Source organism: Bactrocera oleae, chromosome 6 (genome assembly GCF_042242935.1).
Source record: "Bactrocera oleae isolate idBacOlea1 chromosome 6, idBacOlea1, whole genome shotgun sequence".
Lineage (NCBI taxonomy): Eukaryota > Metazoa > Arthropoda > Insecta > Diptera > Tephritidae > Bactrocera > Bactrocera oleae.
The window spans coordinates 13553946-13575412 of NC_091540.1; the positions used below are offsets into that span (position 1 = coordinate 13553946).

The 21467-nt window shown below is 38.5% G+C and overlaps 1 protein-coding gene across 1 annotated transcript in view; it reads right to left on the bottom strand.

Moving 5' to 3' along the window:
• The window catches only part of Syn1 (Syntrophin-like 1), a 101475-nt gene that overhangs the window by 10566 nt on the left and 69442 nt on the right, over positions 1-21467 (bottom strand). The window contains exons 5-7 of the mRNA XM_036360752.2: positions 12018-12227; positions 3316-3623; positions 2954-3039 (exon numbers count right to left, since the gene is read on the bottom strand). Of these exons, the coding sequence (XP_036216645.2) occupies positions 2954-3039; positions 3316-3623; positions 12018-12227 (604 nt within the window). The remainder of the gene's footprint in view (positions 1-2953; positions 3040-3315; positions 3624-12017; positions 12228-21467) is intronic.

Sequence of the window (21467 nt, forward strand, 5' to 3'; positions counted from 1 at the left end):
CACAGAGTACTCTTCTTCTTCTACCCCTACTTTTGCTGCTGCTTCTCATTGTGCAGTGCCAACAGACACTACTTCCGTTGCATTGTGCAGCTGCTACTACGTTGTCATGATTGTTGTTATTATTTTTATATCCTTTGCAAGCAATGTTGCTATATTGCAATAATTGCAACCGAGACAAGCAAACAAACGAGCATACAAAAAGCGAAGGAGGAACAATGGAAATATTTGCTGCAGAGTCACAGAAAATACACAAAGCGAAAATTTGCAGGAAATTGCAATCGCCGCAGAGGCGGGTCTTTGGGCGCCGCGTGGAAACGGAAAACAAGCGGAGACAGTACGCGTTCATAAACCCCCTCACACCACACACGCACACACCGAATATAACCTCCTGTTGTTCACCTGCTACGCGCAAATACAGTGCCAGCTAGATGCTTTAAATGCAAACAGTAGAAAGCTACAACATTCGGGTGACGTCGGAAAAGCACCTCCACTTGAATGCCAACGGCCAAGAAGTGACTACTTCTTAAATTTCTTACAGTATTGCTTTGAGAACTCAGATTACTTAAAAACTTTTTAGTGAATTCCAAGATTTTAAAGCTTCTCTTATTACAAGCTTTGAAGCGCGGATTTCGATAGTATTTTACACTACTCTCTGTTCTTCTAACCGTACAAAACGGTAAGCACATTGGCATTTTAATCAAACATTTTCCCTGCTCTTTACGCCTTGTTATACGAGTAACTCAATCCAATTAAAACCCGTTGTACCACACAAATCCCATCAGTAATGTTTTGCTGAGTAACCCCACTTATAAATTATATCTGCGCTCCGTCTCGCTCTCACACGCCGTTCACACCCGCTCTGCTTTCATAACCAGTTGACCGTTCGCTATACCAGCATATGAATCGTTTCACTCCCAGCTGGCCGCGGTCAGCGCAGTTAAGTCAAAACTTGTAAGGAACAAAAGCTGCAAAAAAAAGGGTTACCAAGTCGTTTGTCATTGATTGATGATGTAATATTGCGCAATGTTGCCACAAAGTAAAAAATGTGCAAAATAAAACACGAAAAGTGAATAAAAAATTAAATAAAAAAACTGAAACAAATTCAAACAATAATAAATGAGCCGCATGAAAGGAGTGACGTGTGTTCGAACGCATTTGTGAGCGAACAAAAAAGCAAAGCATCCCTACACAGTAATAACAATGAACATGAGTGACCGGCAAATCGCTTGTGATTAACTGTGTACATAATGGCAAAGCTGCGCTGCACATAGTCACAGGAGCGAATCGAAACGAATTTACATATTTCGCATAACAAATTGGAGCGGTAGATTGCAGAGTTTTAAGCTTTTTGTATGGACACAAGGAATACTTTGCTTATGAAATAAAAAATTATAATAATTCTGCATTTCTGACAATGAAAATACAACTAAGAATAAGTAGTAAAAAGAATATAAACTGACATATATAGAAACAGTTAACGTAGCTTTCATAATTTGGCAACAGAAAGCTTACAGGAGCAGGAACGAACATGATGAAACCATACAGGGTCATTGCCACATATGCTATAAGTCCACTTTGTTAAAGCAGTCTTATTTTTTGCAGTTTTCGTCATATTTCTACAATTTTTTTTTTGTTTAGCTCAGAGTTAATGCAGCCGGGTTACCACAAAACTCTTGATCAATAACTCATACGTAAGACTTTCTCGGCAGGATTACAGATACAAACAGTTAATTTGGGAATCGCACATTTTCGTCGTGAAAATTCTACGAGGTTTACTAGGCGAATACAAACAGATAGAGAAAAGCTAATTATATGAATGGTTCAGTGGTCGGCCACAGAGTTGCATTTTTACGCAAATAGCGAATATTTTGCTGTGAGAGATTGACATTAGATGTCAGAAATATTTTCTATACAAAGCGGCTTTTAGAGACACTGTCTTAAGTTTGCTGCGTAAACTAATCCAAAAAAAAAACGGTTGGCGTATATTTTCACAGTAAAATGCACTTGGAGCAAACGCGTCACGCATTACTTACACAGTTTAACCGTGAGCCACATAACTGCAGTCACGTGAACGCATGTGCAGTTTTGGAATATATATTATATATATACAAATAATTGTATGTTATGCGGCATTAAAGTAGAGTGAAATCGCAAGAATATTCAGCCACACAATAGTAAATATATGCCGTGATTACAATAATCCATCAACTAATGTGGCACTCAACGCTCACCTGCCACAATTCACTTTCTTATCTCTTTATACCAGGAACAGTGTCGCTATGACAAAGCAACGCAACAGCATTTTCACTCGTAAATGTTATTTTATTTTTTGACGAGCTCAAGAAGCGTTTAAGTGAACACCTGGGAAGGCGGCTAGAGGCAGACAAGCTGCGCTTGAGAAATTGCTGTAGATCTGTGCGAGTATGTCTTTAGAAATGCCACTGAAAAATGTTCTTGTAATCCATAATGCGAAACTCTTTTACTTTATGAGATTTCGCCCCACCTTTGGCAAACAGTGCAACGGAGCGTATTATTAACTTCCATTTGCAAATACAGTTGGCAAATACAGATTACACAAAGTCAGTTACATAAGCATATGGTATAGGTAGACAAAATGTCTCTTAGATTTTTTATGGTATACCCACGTATTTCGCCTCAGCTGCTGGCGACGTGCTCAATATAAGTAAACACTCTCAAGTACCACACTCGAAGGTAATCTCACGGATTACTTGAACTACAGTTGAGTGCACACGTTATAATGCACACATACACATGCAACGATTAAAACCAAATAATAAATATATGTATATACATATGTATAGTGTTTTCTTGTTGCTGTTTCAGCAGCGACGCGTCGATATTGCCAAATCTGCCAATAATCCAGATAAAGTGTGTTATTTAAAAGTATGTGGCAACGCGTTGATTCCACACGCCTGCAAGAGCAATCACTTACCTGAACTCGCGCTCAGTGACTGCAACAAAAATCGGTTGCCATTTGTCGTTTTCATCGGAACTCTCCGAGCTGGAACGTCCGCTTGGCTGTGGCACAATACGTACGGTCATCATTGCATGTCGCACATTTACAAGGTCAGCAAACGAACCAACAAAAAAAGCGTAGCATACCGGAAAAGAATTGTAAATAAAGTGAATTCATTAAAAATTCAATGGTAATGCGCCGAGAATGATTGGAAAACGGAAAGCAATGAAAGGAACGCAAAATACGAAAGTGAAGGCGTTGCAATGACAGATAAAGAAAATCAAACGCTTAAATCTACTTACGGCACTGAGTACGCCAGACTTTCGTTGGCCACTTACCAAATCGCCTGCGCCGCCAATTGCGTTGGCGCTGCTGCCGCCACCACCGCCACCACTGCCAGAGCTGCCACCGCCGACGCCGCCACTAGTGCTGCCGCCGCTCAAACGCCTGCTAAGCCAGCCAATGTGCTTCAGCTCTCCGATGACATTCATCAGCGCGCGATTGGCATCGGTGAGCGCGCGCTGAGTGCTGCCACACATCGCCGAGTGCAACGCATTGAACCAGATCAGCGCCTCCGCTGAGTCGGTGGCGCGCAGGATGCACGAGTGCACGCCATCCGGCGAATGCAGTTCGATACAACGGTTTTCTGCAAATAAGCCAACAGAAAAAAACAACAACAAATAAGCATTAATAACTTAAGCAGCACATATAAGCGAGAACAGCAGTAATGGAAAGTATTAATGAATGCACCAGCGCTCTCAGAGACTCAGTAAATACTTTCACACCCATTATGCGCGTACTGTTGACTGCACGGGCATATCTACAATGCGTGTATAATTGCTACAATTTTGACTATAGAGGTAATTAAAGTAAATTGATATTTCCTACTTTTCAGCTGAGACAAATAATTAACAGACTTTACAAACATATATCTTTCATTATCAGCAACGTGCTATAACACGCGCTGCCTGTAATGCACATAACAAAAGAAGCTGGTTTGACTAATAAGAAATTCGGAAAATAACCTGAAAAGTGCACAAATCTGGCTAAAAGAAACATACAACAGGTGTGCTGAAAAGTTTCTGCGCTCGAAATGGAAAATACTGTTTTTGAGACGAAATATATTTTTTATTCAATATAACCTCGCTTAACTTTAACACATTTATTTCAATGATCCTCAAATTATTTTATGCCATCCTTATAATAACTTTCCGGAAGCTCTACAAAATACCTGTCTATGGCTGTAATAGCTTCTTCATGGGACGAAAAACGCTTTCCACGAAGGTTTTGTTTCAGGTTTCTGAAGAGGTAGTAGCTGTTCGTACTTTAATTCGTTGAATTTTGTCATTTTTAAAACACCTTTGTGAGCAGTTGCATTGTCTTGATGAAAAATGATTGTGCTGAAAACCAGGTCTTTTCTCACAAATTTTTTCATCCAGCTGATCCAAAAGACTGCAATAATATTCAGAGTTGATTGTTTTGTCTTTCTGCAGATAATCAATCAACAAAATTAATTGTGCATCCCAAACAACTAATGCTACAAGGTGCAATTCAAAAGTTTCAGGACTTTTATTAAAAAACGAATATTATTTGTGTTTTTTTTTTTTGAAAAATTTATTGGTCGCCTTCAAAATAATCTCTTTTCGTCTGAATACAACGTTTTGCGCGTTCAAAAAGATTATAGAATGACTTTTTTAGGTCATTTGTCGGTATAGCGTTGAGGATGGCATCAACGTCAGCATAGCGGTTTCCTTTCATGGCCAAATGTAGTTTTCCGAACAAATAAAAATCGCAAGGTGCCATATCAGGTGAATACGGGTAGTGGTTGATTGTTAAAATGTGATTTTTGGTCAAATAATCGGCTGCATGCGTCGATCGATAAGACGGCGCATTATCGCGATATTCGGGCCGAACACGTCGAATACGGCGCATCAACCGCTTCAAAACTCCAAAGAAGAATACCGCATTAACGTTTTGGCCGGGTGGAACAAATTATTTGTGGAAAATACCCTTGGAATCATAAAAACAAATCAGCATTGTCTTCACTTTTGACTTCTCCAGGCGCGATTTTTTGGGTTTCGGCTCATTTCTCATTTATTTCCTCACGACCACTTTGAAAACGTTGAAACCACTCATGCACTCTGCTACGGGATAGGCAATCATCGCCATAAACTTTTTTCATCAATTGAAACGTTTCGGTTAAAGTTTTACCAATTTTAAAACAAAATTTAATGTTGGCTCTTTGTTCGAAGCTCATTTTCCGACCGACACTACAAATGTAATGTCACATGTAGCGCGATATCTCAGCTGTTATATAAATTTTATACGACAACGCTGAAGAAAACACAATTGAGGGATAACAATTTCAGACAGATGGCGCAACTAGCAGCCGCGTTGTTTAAAAAGTCCTGGAACTTTTGAATTGTACCTTGTATAACCATCTTTGCTGATCGTTATGACTTCACCTGCTTTGGAGCTGAACAACCAGCTTCAGTCCACTGTCAACGTTCTTGTTTCAATTTATGATCATGGTGGTAGATCCAAGACCTTCATCCATAGTTATAAAATGACGCAAGAAATCGATTTTATTCTGCTTAAAACGCTCCAAATTATGCTGAGAAATTTGTTTTCGATTCAGTTTTTGTTGAATTGTTAACGTGTGCGGCACTAACTTTTCAAACAGCTTTTTCTGAAAAATACTCAATGTAGAATATGAAGTACTAATTCGTCTGAGATACCTTTGGCATTAGCAATTTCACGCTTAGTCAAACTTGTGTCTTCACTAACAATATTATGAACTTGCTCAATGATATCTGGTGTTGTTGCGGTTTTTGGTCGTCCTTCGCGTGGACCGTCTTCAAGCCAAGTACGACCGCGTTTAAATTCACCAGCCCAAAATTCAACACTGCGTTCTTAAAGTGAGGACTCCTTATACACTTCTAACAATTGTTCATAAATTTCCTATACTTTTAAACCTTTCAAAACAAAGAACTTAAACACTGCGCAATATTAAATGTTTTCCATATTGAAAAAATACGCTGACACATCAACTTCAAATGGCTTGTAAACAAAGAATTAATTGACAGAATGACTTGTAACTTTGTATGCGTTCTCACGACAAATGTACTAACTTGAGAAAAACAAAAATTGGAGCTAGTAGTGCTATTTCTTGTGGAGAGCGGAAACTTTTCAACCAACCTCTGTATTGCCATTGTTTCGTGCAGCAACAACAAATCTCCATCAAATTCTTCGTTGAGTTTGTTTTGTTCGAGGATTCGTTATGCGGTACTGAGCAATGACTGCTATGTGTTTACCTATCTTTTCGTCCAATATTAAATGCAGAGATGCGTCGTAATGAGAACATAAGATATTCTCTAATTCTCCCCCAAACTTCTTAGTGGTTACTAGCCCAAATAAGGCAGGTAAATAATAACGACATCGATGCCTTCCAACGGAAAACATTCCTTCGGTTATTTACCAGTATATTATGCTATACTTCCTCATTTACTAACAGAGCAAACGCAGTACTTTCTCAAGTATGCAAAACTTGTCGTGTCATGGTCAGTTGTGTTGTTGCCGCAATGGTGCATTGTTTATTCATTCAAAGAAGCATAAATTTTTAATAAAGTAATATTACGCGAAAAAGTGCCAGAATATTTTAATTTACGAAACGCTGATGAGTTCCCCACCCGCACATGCTGTCGCAGCTAACGCACCACCGCTATCAGCATTGAAAGGAGCAGCTCTGCTGAAAACATCGAATATACTTGTATGTATATACAGAAGCAAAAGTCTTGATTAAATTCCGTTGCTATATAGAAAATGATGTCGGAATAAACGGAAATAGACGAAACGCGTTGACAGCGGGTGGAAGTTGTGCTTTTTTCGCCGTCAGCATTTATCACAAATGCAAATTTTTACCGCTTTTTATTATTTTTAATGTTGATGAGACGGTGACTAACAACAAATTTCAGCGCAGGAAAATTACTAAAGTGTATATTTTTTTTCCTCACAACTGATCAATCTGCCTTTCTGAATAAAATATGATAACGTTGACGGAGAACGGGAGTAGTAATGAAGAGCGTAATGCAGTCGCAAGGCGCCACTCTGTGCTGACTTCCTTTTTTCTTGAATTTTTATGAAAATAAGCGGCCGAGGGCAGCAAAGCAACCGTGCACACAGACACATGCACGCATAGACACGAATATATTAAGTAGGCGTTGAAGTTGCCACATCTACTAGTATATCAGCAACATTTCGCGCGTTTGCGGTTATTTTCAGCAGTCAGTTTATTGTGCACACTGCTGCAACGCATACACACACACAAACCAAAACTCGCAATGCCGAAGTTTAAAAGTTTTGTTTTTGTTTTTACTATCACACTGTTAAAGTCGGGTGTGTAGTAAATTTCAAACTTTTCGTACTTTCTGTACACTATCTGCCGTACTAGGAGGCGCCCTTAGTTATGGCCTAGGTAGCTATCAACTATCGTAGTTTTCATTTCACTGTTGTTGTTTTTTTTTATGTTGGCTTGCTTCATTATTTCGCACGTTGCACACCGTTCGCCATTTATTTCTAATTAAACAGTTTTTGTTGCAGCAACTTTGTTGCATAATTTCGCCTTTCGCTACCCATATAATTTTCGGCCGTAATGTATGTATATACATATATTAGAGCAGGTCGACTTTATATACACTGAAGAGGATATATTCAGTTTGCCACGAAATTTTTAGCACTCAGAAGGAAACGTCGGAGACCCTATAAAATGTATACCTTAATGATCAGGGTGCTGAGCTGAGTTGATTTAGCCATGTCCGTCTGTCTGTATATATACGAACTTGTCACTCAGTTTTTAAGCTATCGATCTGAAATTTTGTACCTGTCCCTTTCTCACTAAGTAGCTGCTCATTTGTTGGAACGGCCGATATCAGACCACTATAGCATATAGCTACAATACAAAATGAACGATCGGAATCAAGTACTTGTATGGAAACTTTTTTGTTTGACGAGTTGTTTCACGAAATTTGGCATGTATTATTATTCAAGGCGAAATGTAATCTTTGAAGAAATTTTTCAGATCAGATATATATATATATATATAGTGATGGCTGCCTTACAAGTTGAACGATCCGAATCAAGTGCTGTGAAGGGTATTATAGCTTCTCTGCGAATTCTTCTGCACAACTTTGCCAAAGAGACTATGAGTCTAAAACCGGTTTCGAGCCAGCGATTTGAAGTTGAAAATATCTGAATAACCGGTTGTATGGAAGATATATATTACAGTATATATATATTTTTTTCTTTTTTGTTTTTCTTTTTTGACTCCATGTACATCAACCTGCTCTAATGTGCATATAAACGAGTATATGTGCACTCAGCTTTGCTAACAGATACTTTCAAATATATTCTGTTTTGTTGTTGGCAATTAAAACAATCGCCTTTTTACACACCTCAGCTGAAAGTTGCTGCTACTTTTCGGCGCAATTAGATATTGTGGTTGCAATTGGTCTTTAGGCAGTCGAGATTGCTTCTGGGTGTGGCGCGCTTACCCTCTCCCTGCCTCTGGTCGCTTAAAGCTACACTGATGTGATAAAAAATAGGGAGCGATGGAAGAAATCTTGTTGCAAGTACGCTTTCAATGTGTCGGGCCAGTGTTCACAGTTGTATGTATATGTTGAAGAGATTTTCAACCTAATTGTTGTGGGTTGACTTTGAATTAAAAAAGGTTGTAAGACAAGTTTGGTGTTTTACCGCAGCATATTATTTATTTCTACACAGTCTACAGCAGCGATAATATATGCTCTAGCTGCTGATCAATAAGGCAATATACACAATGCTTAGCGACACAATGTGTTGCTATATGCGATTTGACTGAATTCAACTGAGCTGCAGAGCGAAAAAAAAAAAACAAATTTCAACTGAGTGACAGCATAATTTTTGCAGCTAATTATAAAAAAAAAATTACGGCAAATGGATAAAAGTTATATATATCGCTGTACTGTGCACTTTGTTGTTGCATTGTTTGCTAAATTGTTGTTGTTTTTTGTAGCTGAATTTGCGCAGCTTTATTGGAAAGTTTTGGTTTTCTAGCCACTCGCTTGTATTGCCAACCGCTATTTTATTTGCAACTGAGAAGAGCAAAAATAATTTTGAACTCTACATTGTCTGCCACATATTGGAGTGTCGTTATGTATGCGCATGCAGTTGTATGCAAACACAAATGCATTTTCCGCAAACAATAAATCACTGCACATTTGTTTGTTACGTTTAGTTGGTTCACTGCTTTGGCGGGTTGGCGGTTTTTGCCGCCAAATGCCGACACCTGATATGAAACAATTTCGACAAATACGCGGATTTCCATGTGGCAGCGCAGCAAACAAAGATATGCCTAACAATATGAGGGTTGCCTTTAATATTTCGGGATTACAAAAAAAAAAACAAATTTTAATCTTCGAAAATCGCTTTTTTGTTTTTAAAATGTGCTCCATTAAGTTCTATACGCTTGTGCATGCGTTTGAACCTATTGTCCTAGCACTTTTGCCACACTGATTGTGGTACCTCCAAAACATGCGTTCTGAACGCATCAAATTCAGGCTTCAGGTGTCGAAAAACGTTGACCGTTTAGTTTATTTTTTACTCGATACATCACGATAGGTCATAAGACGATCTTGCAATATCAGTTTGAGTACAGCCGCAATAGTTTCCTGAACAACAACTGATTTTGGTCAACCTTCACAAAATTCAAATTGGAGTGTTCAACGACCCCGATTGAATTTAATACCATCGATGAACTAGTGTTCTAGTATCTTTAATGTAGTTTCAGCGCCAAAAATTTACCTAAGTTCAACGATGTACTGTTGATAAGTAAACTTACCGCGAAAGTTGTAAAAAATAAACGCGCAAAAAGGTGCGCGATTTAATTTCATATTTTGACCGGGATGAATATTTTAAGTTACTGTAAACAACACAAATAGCGCTCGTATGTCAAAACGTGCTGAGTATGTATAACATCAAAAATGTCAAATTTTACGATAAAGTTGTGAGTTGCCAGATTGCAACAATAGGGTTGCCAAATCCCGAAATATAAAAAGCAACCTACGTAACAACAAAAATGCATTGAGACACGCCAACAATGAGCGCTGCGGCATTTGACGCGTTGACTTAACAAATTTTGCTGCGCTCAGCGATAAGAATTGTACGAAAAGAATATTATTTAATTTATATATTTGTATATGTGATTCTATTGCGCGTATAAAGAAACAACATATTGAATATATATAATATAGTTTTTACAATAAATCAGAGCGCTGCGCTGGGGAGCTGTGTTTCAATACAAATATTTGCGATTTTTATACACACACTAAAATTAACGCTGGCAGAGAGTTGATAAAACTTTGCGCCTACTCACGCTATCTCAAAAATTATTGCAATTTTGGATAGCATGATCCTGTGCAGTATAAATATCTATATTAAAAGTAATGCATATTAAATACAGAACGCTCGAAATGTGTAGAACAGTGGAAGCAGAAAAACGTATAGAAAAACCAACGCCGCCTGTCATTCACCAGCAGTGAAACTGTGTATGGGGGTGGGGGGGAGCACAGTGAAAGCAGCGCTTTGTTGTTATGTACAATAACGGCGGATTAAAGAAAGGAAAATAGCAACAAATAAGACATTACAATTACTGCAACACTTGCAACACACTCATTTGCCACTTGCTGCTATCTCCCATCCCATCCCAACCGTAACGTGGCCATTATTTCTCGTTGCTTCGCTTTGCCGCGCTCTCTGGCGTCGGATTTGCGGCTATGAGAGCAGTGCGCACAGCAAATATAACAATAACAATGACGCCGTTAGTACTTTTCCTAGTGATTAAACAATAGTATTGACAACAAATACAACAACGTCAGCAACATCATCAGCTTAAACAATTGCAACGGAGGCGTTTGCCGGTCCCGAGCGTCGACGTTGCATTAAATCAACGTGGCGGAAAGATTAACCACAAAAACCCTGAACTCAATGCAACGCAAAAAGAGTGAGGGCGCTGAGTTTTATACAGTACAGCGCAGGCGGGGGGTGGGTTAAATGCCGTCAAGTCGTGTTGTGGCGCAAAGACGTTGCAAGCGCCGGCGATGTGCGTTTGTGTATGCTGGCATTGTGAAGCGACACAAAAGTCGCCGGCATAAAAGCGAACACGCAAACGAAGAACAACGTCGGTGCGGGACAACGTGGACTAAGGCGATGAAGCAAAAGATATACACAAGTAGGACGCAAGTGATTAAGAGTGTGCAAGTATGCATGTTTGTATGTGTGTGTGTGTGTGTGTAGCGCAATGATAACAATAACTATTGCCACAAATGCTAGCAGCAACGGCAATAATGACAAGCGGGGCAAAGTCGTAGCTGCCGCCATCACCTCCATAGCCAGCCTCAGCAGCGAGTAATGAGACTATGCCGCAGGCTGACGGTAAGGGCTGGCGCTCATTGTCAGCAGATCACTGTCTTTGAGTGTGTATTTTGCGCCAGCAGTTTGCTGCAATTCATCGCATTTGCTGATGTTGCCATTAACGTTGCGTGCAACTGCTGGCTGCCGCATGCAAATGACGAGCTGCGCACACTTGCAGCACACGTTGTTGGTTCTGCAGCTGTTGGTATTGTTGCTGTTGTGGGCAACAACCAAGTTTCACGGGCGACGGATGTGAGTGTATGCGTGTGGGTGGATGCCTGTGAATATATAGCAAGTCTGCCACATAACGCTGTGAGCCGTTTAATCAGTATGCAGTTGGATTTTAGAGATTTTAGGTCGACAATGCGCGCTGGTTTTGTTGCCAGCTGAGTGAGCAGCAAGCTGATTTATGCAAGTATTTATTTGCATATCCACATATCATAGTAAAAATGTAATATTATTTGCTTTAGCGAAAAATTAGCAAATACTTGCAGGAGAAAAACTAAAACATGCCGAACTTACTAGGTAGGCAAGCTTTAAGGCGCATAGCCTTATATTATCAAAAAATATTGATTAATTGTTTCATTGTACTCACCGGGATCGATGTATTTCAAATTGCGCGCCAAATGTGTCAACTGCAACGGTATGTAACGCGTATCGGCGCGCGGTGTTATCTTCGGCGCTGGCGGCGATGTGGGCGCCCCGGGCCCCAGCGGACACAGAAAGGCGCGCTGCAATTCCCAGCCCACTTCGGAGATAATACTGGCTTTTCGGAAGTATGGTGTCACCTCGCGCAGAAATTTCACTAAAAGATAAAAGGAAGTACTTAATTTTAACTGAGCGTGTTTTGTATGAATTAAACGCGCAAAATGAAAAATAAAATAAAAATTATTTTTATATATACATTATGTTGAGTTAAAAAATGAGTACATTTGTGTATTGCCAATCATTGCAGTAAGCAAAGGCAACAAAACAATTGTAAATTTAATGCGAATTTGCGAATACACGCACATACAAAAAACATATATTCAAAGAGGCGAGCATAAAGTACGAAAAAAGACCTGCTATATATGTAGAACACCAGTGCAATTTGCGTAAATTTCGCGTTGCATGTCAAACTATCACACATACATACATATATAACTGTGTATGGCTTTGAATATTTGAGTACTGAAATACATGCCACAGCGCTATAAATGGTATGACATAACAGAGTGGCATCTTTATCTGCCAATTTCGCCATAAATTACATTCACACATACAAATGCACTTGTAAATATGTATATTTATAGCGCACGCGTATATGATTATATTTTTATCAGTAATACATATTTATGTATGTGGCAACTACATGGAGAGTGTCGCGTTACGATGCAAATTTATGCGCTATAGCGGCGACTGATCTGCTTAAAATATGTAAAAAGTGCTGTAACAACGCGCAAAGCAAAGTTTAAGCGCAGGCGGAGCGGACGAAAAACAGTCACACAGCAGCGAGCTGGCACTGTAGCAATTGCCATCGACAAAAGCGGCCGCAACAATGCATTAAGGGCGTCAACGCCGTTATGCTCAAAATGTAAATTCAATTACAGCAATGCAACACGCGGCAACGGCAAGACAAAGCGGGCGCTGGTGGTAGCCTATTGGCGTGCAATGGCAGGCGAGCTAATTTGCTACATTCTAATAGCAGTAAAATGCTTCATTACAGTTCGTCAACATTTCATAACAGCGCACAGCTGCGAGAGATACTGCGGCAGGAATGGTAGCGGTAAATTTTTTTTCGCTTAGCCTGAGGGTAAAATTTATAGATTGTAAAACAAATAAATTTTTGGAAAAATAAATTTTTTTAGCATCTAGATACCCACTCGCTTTTAAAGTAAATTTCGAGTTAAAACTTTTATTTTGTAAAAAAATTTTAATAACTGTTCTCGAAGCTGTGCAGAGTCCTCTTTCTAGCCACTTAAAAAATTTTTTTGTGGTCATCATTGGAGTTTTAAAAACAAGTCTTAAACGACAACATGCTTTTCTTAAGCGTTAAAATAAATTTTGAGTCAATGAATGAATTTAACAGTAGAACTACGAAGATTTACCATATACCTATTTCAAATAGGTCTCTCTCTCTGAAAATTAGAAGCGTAAGAACTAAATAATCTATAAAACTATTCTATACACAAATTTAATAAAAACCATGAAATTATCGTAAAATATTAAATAGGAGTAAAGAGGAAATGGTATAAATAAATGATGCAACCGGTCATTTTGACAGGTTCGAAGTTCTAGTGTTAAATCAAAAAAATTTTTTTTTTGCCAAAAAAAATTTTAACTCGAAATTTTCTTTAAAAGTGGGTGAGTCGCCTCTAGATGTTAAAAAAAAAATTTTTTTACAAAAATTTTCTCTTTTTATAATCTACAAATTTTACCCTCAGGCTAAGCAAAAAAAAAAATTTTCTCGCTCCACCCTAATAACTAAGCTGAAACATATTATACAATAAATATAAATGCTGTCTTCATTGGTCGGTGTAAGCGTCATTGTAACGTCGGGTTTTGATAAAACTGTTTTCTAGAGAAAGTGTTTGAGCGGCTGTTTTAAGCGATATGCCACAAAATTATATTTTTCTAACTTTCGTTTAAGTCTAGCATAAACATAAACCACTAATATGCGCTACAAATAATTTGTCTTTCAATCAGTAGTCTGTTATTACTTCAATAATTGCATTTATTTTGCCTTTTTAGCAAATTGACTTCACTGTTATGAGACGCTGCTGCCAACAATGCGAATACAGCAACAAGCTTGTCTTCAACGCCAATCGCATCATCGTTGTCATCATTGACATTGTCGCAGTAAACAATTGCCGCCACATCAGCGCTCCAAAGTAACTGCTTAAATGTAACAACTTCCAAACTGCGCAGACACACACACCACACACCACACACTCACACATAATAAGCGATGTCTTCATACCGTTAGCTCATTGGCAGTGTGTGCAACTTCGTTGCATCCGCTTTCGACTTACACTTCGCAATCAACTTGCACTACATACCTTCGCTGCCGCAATTGCTGTCATTGTCAGTGCCATTGGCGACGTGCAACTGCTGTTGCTGCCGCCGCTGCCAACAGGTAAACTTGAATGCTGCTAACACAATTTACATTTCCCGCCACAAGCACACACCGTCGTGGCAACAGCACACACACACAACCAACATAACGAAATGGCAACAACTTCGCCTTGAGCTGCAGGCGCCAACGCTTTGCACCGTTTTGGCACTGGCATAACGTTTCGTTGGTTGGCGGATGGGCGGGCGGACACTGCCGTTAGGTGTCAAGTGTTGCAAATCGATACGCCTGTTTGAATGTTGCAACACGGTTGTTAGTTTGCCAAATTAGTTGGCAACATCACTGCATCGTTTGCAGCAAACTGACACCATCAGCGCCGCACTCCCGCCATTATATTAGCACGCGCGTCTCGCATTACCGCCGGCAGTGCGGCGCGTACGCTCATTTCCCCATTTTCAAAGCGCACACCAAGAGTTAAGTAATTGCCGTTATGTTGCCTGCTCGATTGCGTTGTGAATTAATTTCAGTTGTTGCCAAATAGCAAACGGCTCAACGAAGCACATTAGCGGGGTTTGGCGCGGAATATACGAGTCGCAACGAAATTACTACAAACGCATGAGCTGTAGGAAGCGCGCAGTGCCGGTAAATAGTTGTGCAATCAGCTTAACGCTTAGTGTTTGCACACCTGCCTCAAATGCTGCTCATCTGCAAGCATACTACCGCTATACTACTCCTTTCAACCAACAACCAGCATACGACACACAGACAACGGTTGTTGGCATTGTGGACGGGTGCAGCAGTTTTGACGCGCCATTGCACGTTCCAATTGCTTTTGCTTTGCGCACTTAAGCGATTTGCGGCTTATTAGCGCCGCTTCGATTACTTGCCACATTTTTAATGCCTCATTACGACAACTGTACGCGCTCATTCCTGCTTTGGCTCGGCGGCAAACAATGCGGAAGCTCGCGCTATATGCAAATGTTATCGAATTGCAAATTAATCGGCTTGTTGTTGTACCACAAGCGATTTTTATGATTTAGCTTGTTTGCTGCGGTGTGATAGTTGTTGTCATGACGCCACATTAAGCGGTTTAGTGTTGTTGGAATGCTGCTGTGGGCTCTGTTACTGGAAGGCAGCGACACACACACACACATGCCTGCACATATATACCCGTGTACATACGAGGTGTGTTCAAAAAAAAGCTGAATTTTGTTTTTTCTCGCGCTGCGTACATTCGATCATCGATATTATGTATTTGCTAACGGATACATACACTTATCCTGTGCTTGCCAATTTCGATTAGTAGTTTGTTTTTGACAACAGAAAAGATTAGTCACGTTTTTGTGTGCTCTTCGATTTTTGACTTTTGAAAGAAATGGAATAAAGCATATGTATTAAGTTTTGCATTAAAAATGGAATAAAGTGCTCCAAGACACTTGAAATGTTGACTGTGGCATTCGGTGAATCCACTTTGTCTCAAAATAGTGTTTATAAGTGGTACAAGCCTTTACAGAAGTTCGAGAAGATGTTGATGACGGTGAGCAGCCTGGAGGTGTGACCATGTCAACAAGCGAATAAAACATCGAAACAGTGAAAAAAATTGTTTTTGAAAATCGTGGAATAACTATTACGGAAGTTGCAGGGTATGTTAGCATATCAATCGGCAAACACCGTATTCACCAGATTTGGCTGCCTGCGACTTTTTTCTATTCCCAAAACTGAAGACAGCAATTAAAGGAAAGCTTTTTGCCATGATTGAAGAGATCAAGTCAGAATCGAAGAAAGAGCATTTCAGAAGTGCTTCGAGGATTGGAAAAAGCGTTGGCACAAGTGTAATATATCCGAGTGAAATTACTTTGAAGGGGACACAATAGATATTGATCAATAAATAAGTACTATTCAAAAAAAATATCAAAAAAATTTAAAATTCACCTTTTCCTTTGAACAAACCTCGTATAAATGCACATATGTGTAGATAGTAATAATTGTGGCCAGTCGTAGAAGGCCGATTATGCTTAAGTCAATGAAATTACTTACTAGTTGGCATTAATAAAAGTTATCTAACGTAAAGCATACGTGTGTAAAGGCAGATATATATTGCGTTTTATTTGTGAGAAGTGGTAACAGTATGCGGAAAACTTTTAGAGTATGTTAAGATAGGATTTGCAGAAGAGAAAATCGTTTAAAAATTCTGCTGAAAAATGCCGCCGCGATAATAAGGTTTTAAATGAAAAAAATGGACTTCAAAATAGCTTAAAATATGTATCTGCTAAAACTAGTCCATCCCATAAGATTAATAAAGATGCTTGATGTAGTGCCCACAGGCCCGCAATTTCCGAGAAGATTGATATGTTGCAACCTAAAAAATTCCAATTCGATAACTCTGCGAAAAATTTTAAAATTATTTATTATTTCATTATTATTTGAGCAGAACTACCAACGCTTTGTGCAACACAGCTGTTGTTGCAAAATTAAAGAAAAAAGAAATGTACAGTAGGGTGGAGCGAAAAAAATTTTGTTATTTTTTTTTGCTTAGCCTGAGGGTCAAATTTGTAGATTATAAAAAAATAAAATTTTTGGAAAAACATTTTGGAAAAACATTTGACTAATTTTTAAAGTAATGTTTTGAGTAAAAATTTTAAAGTGTTCTAGCAGCTGGCCTCTTTCTGGCAAATTAAAAGTTATCAACTTAAAAATAATTTTTATGGTAATTATTGGAGTTTTAACAAAAAGTCTTCATGCTTTTCCGAAGCGTTAAAATAAATTTTGACACAAAAACCGTCAAATTGGGTAATTTTTATATAAATGTGCAGAGTTTAAACCAAAAAAATTTCTTTTGTCCAAAAAAAATTTTAACTCGAAATTTACTAGAAGTAGATGTTAAAAAACAAATTTTTCCAAAAAATTTCTTTGTTTATAATCTACAAATTTTACTTTCAGGATAAGCAAAAAAACACTTTTTTTCGCTGCACCCTAATGTACAGCAAGAAATAGCAATAGAAAGTACAAACAGCTATTGTGCGACAACGTAACGTTCGACTGCGCCTACGTGCAACAAATTTCAGAATTTCACTTTATTTACTAAAACTGCCGCAAAATGTTGCATGTTAGCTTTTGTCTTGCTTACACACTTTAATTTTTCATATTTCTTTGTAATTGTTGCCATTGCTGTGCGTAGTCAGCTCTAGACTTTCCACTGGCTGCATTGCACTTTAATAGCTACTGCACACACACTGATGCATACGAATTTACTCGTACATGTGCACATTGAAGCATTTACCGTTTTGTCGCTTTTTAAAAGCTGAAAGCCACTGCAAATTCCACTCGACACCGCTCTTAAATTGCTGTTGCACATATGTGCATGCACGCAACACACGGCAGCCACACACAACATACACGCATGCATAGTCATGTATAAGCAGTGGCATATACATCGTCATCCCCTGTTGAACGGCGTTGCATGCAACATAATGTCGACGAACAATGGCTTCATCAAGCGCATAGCTGCAATGTGCTGCTCTATCAACGCATCATCAAATGTAAAGGCGACAGCAACAGCAGTTGCTAACAAAAGCATCAACAATAACAACAACAACATGATGGCATCAATGTATTTTTATTTTAAGTCATCAACATACAGCATTTGAAAGCAGCGGCGTTTGTTACCATCTTTAGTGTACTTCTTGCCACTGCATGTGGCAGCGTGGCTGTGAAATGCCACTTGCCACGTTGCATGCTTACTTTCGTTTATATATTAAGTTACGTCGCATAGTCATGGTAATGCTATTTTTTCTTCTACTTCTTCATTAAATTCTATGTTAAAGCTGCTGCAACTCATCGATTGCTATTGTTTACCGTCAGCGACTTAGTTGCCACCATTTTATTTTTGACTTTTTTTGTTACACATACCCACAGCAAATTTATGCGCCAAAAGTACCACCGTAGTCATTTCGAAACACTCGCAAGTTAGCTCAAATAGTTATGCAGCGCTATAAGTCCCTAGATGTGTGCCATTTAAGTGGGGCGTGGGTATTCACCAAAGTGCAATGATTACAAAGTGTGCCAAAATAAGCGTTTTAAAGTCCATTCGCTAAAGTAACCACATCAAATTTGAATAAAAATAAAATTTGCATTGCAATTGCCAACCTCTGTCGCCAGCCCATAGCGCTCCCTAAATTGTGTGAAAGCATAATATCAAAAGGGTTGCCGTGTATTGGTGACGCTGAAACTGCCGGTGGAGGCAGTAAACTTTTATAAGCAAGTAAGTGAGCAACTTGAGTTTGGGGAATAAACAAGTACAACAACAGCGCTATTAAACTCGCATTTACTGCCGCCTTCAAATGTGTCTGTGGACTTAAGTATCTATGTATGTGTATATATGTATTTGTGTTTAATAAGAATTTATTTTACGCAACCAATATTATATTGTACATATTATTTAGCAAATATATACTCGTTTATGCGTATATATATATTAGGATGAAGCGGAAAATTCTAACGGGATTTACTAAACATAGCATTGCAGTTGTGAGCACTTGCTTTTTTTTAAGGCCAGCGTGAATATTTCACAACAGTAGCGAATTCAAAAATGGTCTGGCGATTTATAACGTCTAAATTTTAAAATTTAATTTTTTAGCTTAGCCTGAGGGTAAAGTTTGTAGAATATAAAAAAAAAAATTTTTGGAAAAAAAAAATGTTTGGAAAAAAAAAAATTTTTTGGAAAAAAAAAAATTTTTGGAAAAAAAAAATTTTGGAAAAAAAAAATTTTTTTTACCATCTAGAGCCCACTCACTTTTAAAGTAAATTTAGAGCAAAATTTTTTTTTGGACATAAAAAATTGTATTTTGTTTAAACTCTTCACATTTATATAATATAAAAATGACCGAGTTTGACGGTTTTTGACTCAAAATTTATTTTAACACTTATGGGAAGCATGTTGTCGTTTAAGACTTTTTTTTAAAACTTCAATAATGACCACAAAAATTTTTTTTAAGTTGATAGTTTTTAATTGGCCAAAAAGAGGCTCTCCACAGCTTCTAGAACACTTATCAACATTTTTTTACAAAATAAAAATTTTATTTCGAAATTCATTTTAAAAGCGAGCGGATGTTAAAAAAAATTTTTTTTTTTTTTTCTAAAAATTTTCTTTTTTATTTTCTACAAACTTTATCCTCGGGCTGAGCAAAAAAGAAATTTTTCGTTCCACCCTAATATATATATATATAAGTATGCCTCCAAGTACACATCAGCACATACATACATATACATATATAATATTTTAAAGGAAAAGCTGCAGCGCTGCTTTTTAGGCATTACGGCTGTTCAAAAGTGTCTACCAAGTGGCCGTGAGAAGTCCACGCCCACTTTCAAACTCTTGCCTTGCCGCTACCCCACTTCCGTCGTCGCCACAAGCAAAGTTGACAGGAAGCAATAACAACAAAAAAACACATACTAACCGAAAGCGACAAAATTTATTTTCCAAGTGTTCTGCTGGCATTGCCAACGCCTGCCAACGCTGCGCGCCCATACAACGATACCAACAGTTTGCTCGAATTTATGCTGTAGTTTACGCTGTTATCGCTCCGCCTAAGCATTGCTACCATAACAAGTGCGCGTGTTGTGGTTATTTTTGTATTTTGTACGGATTTTGTTTATTATTGTAAGAGTTGCGCCGCAACCACTCTTATAGAAGACACAAGAGCTGCAGTTGCATATTAATAACCGCTCCAAGTATTTTTCGTTGTTGCACTTTCAACTTTGCCGCCGCCCCAGGCGCCGCGTTGCGTTGGCGGCGAGTTGACAGGTCGAGTTGTAGTACTCATACTAATGGAATTGCGGGGTGTAAACACGAACAGCGGTCAGGCGGAGATTGAAACTTTTCAGTTCAACTTTCAGCATTGGCCTAAAAGAACAGCCGTAAGCTGCAAAATAGTTGCAGATTTCTGAATGTTCGCAATGCAATTTACAATTCAATGTGCTCTCCAAGTTAGAGATAAGATAAGATTCATATAAAGTTGAAATGCTTTTCAACAAATATATATTTGTTTTTATTTAAAGTTGAAGCGTATGCAAGTTTGCCAACTGTCGCCGGGGTATTTAAGAAACGCAGGCGGACGCAAGTTTTGTTGTTTTGAATAGATTTGCTTGTATTTGCATTAGGCAAAGGTAAAGTTTGCGCCAGTGAATATATAATGTGAGCGCAAGCGTTAAATGAAGTGTGGATGACAAAGGCTTGAGATTTCAAAACACCATAAAGCTGAAATAATTAAAAGCACATAAAATGGAAAGTTGTGGAGTATAAGAATAATTTTTGAAGTGATAACGCATGTACTGTTAAGACAACTAAAAAGTAATACGAAATATGTTCAAACCTCATATTTTAATACATTTTACAACAAAAGCTTTTAGCGGCGCTTTCGGCGTAACTTTTCTCTAAGAGTGCACTTAATGTATCCGTTAAGCTAGCGGCAGCCAAATATAGAAATTCAAAGCAAATATAACGCTTTGAGTCAAAAGTGTTCGAAAAGTGAAGCGCATGTCTTTTAAGCGCCACTACTTACTAGACTTACTAATAGTCTAAATTTAGTACAGCTGTTTACCGCTTTCTCTCACATTTACTGTTAATACCATACGTGCTTTAAAGCGTAGTTAGCAAACTTCGCATTCCGCTCAGCACAAATAATTAGGAACATCCATGTATTAGTTATCAGTGCACGCCCAAAGGTATGCAATAATTAATTGTCGCACATAATGTACGCCATTAATCTCTGTCGCATTATTTTAGACGCACAAACTATTGTAAATGCAACACCCCTACATACTCGTACACGCAAACACGCTTACGCATTAAACATCTATTTGACAGCGCCCTTATATATTTTTCTGCCGCTGCTGCTAAGCCCAGCAAGCTATGAATAAATTTCAGCTATGCGGGGGCGTGGCAAGCGTTTAGATTGGCTAAGCATACAATTAGGCAAAGCAACACAGCTAGCT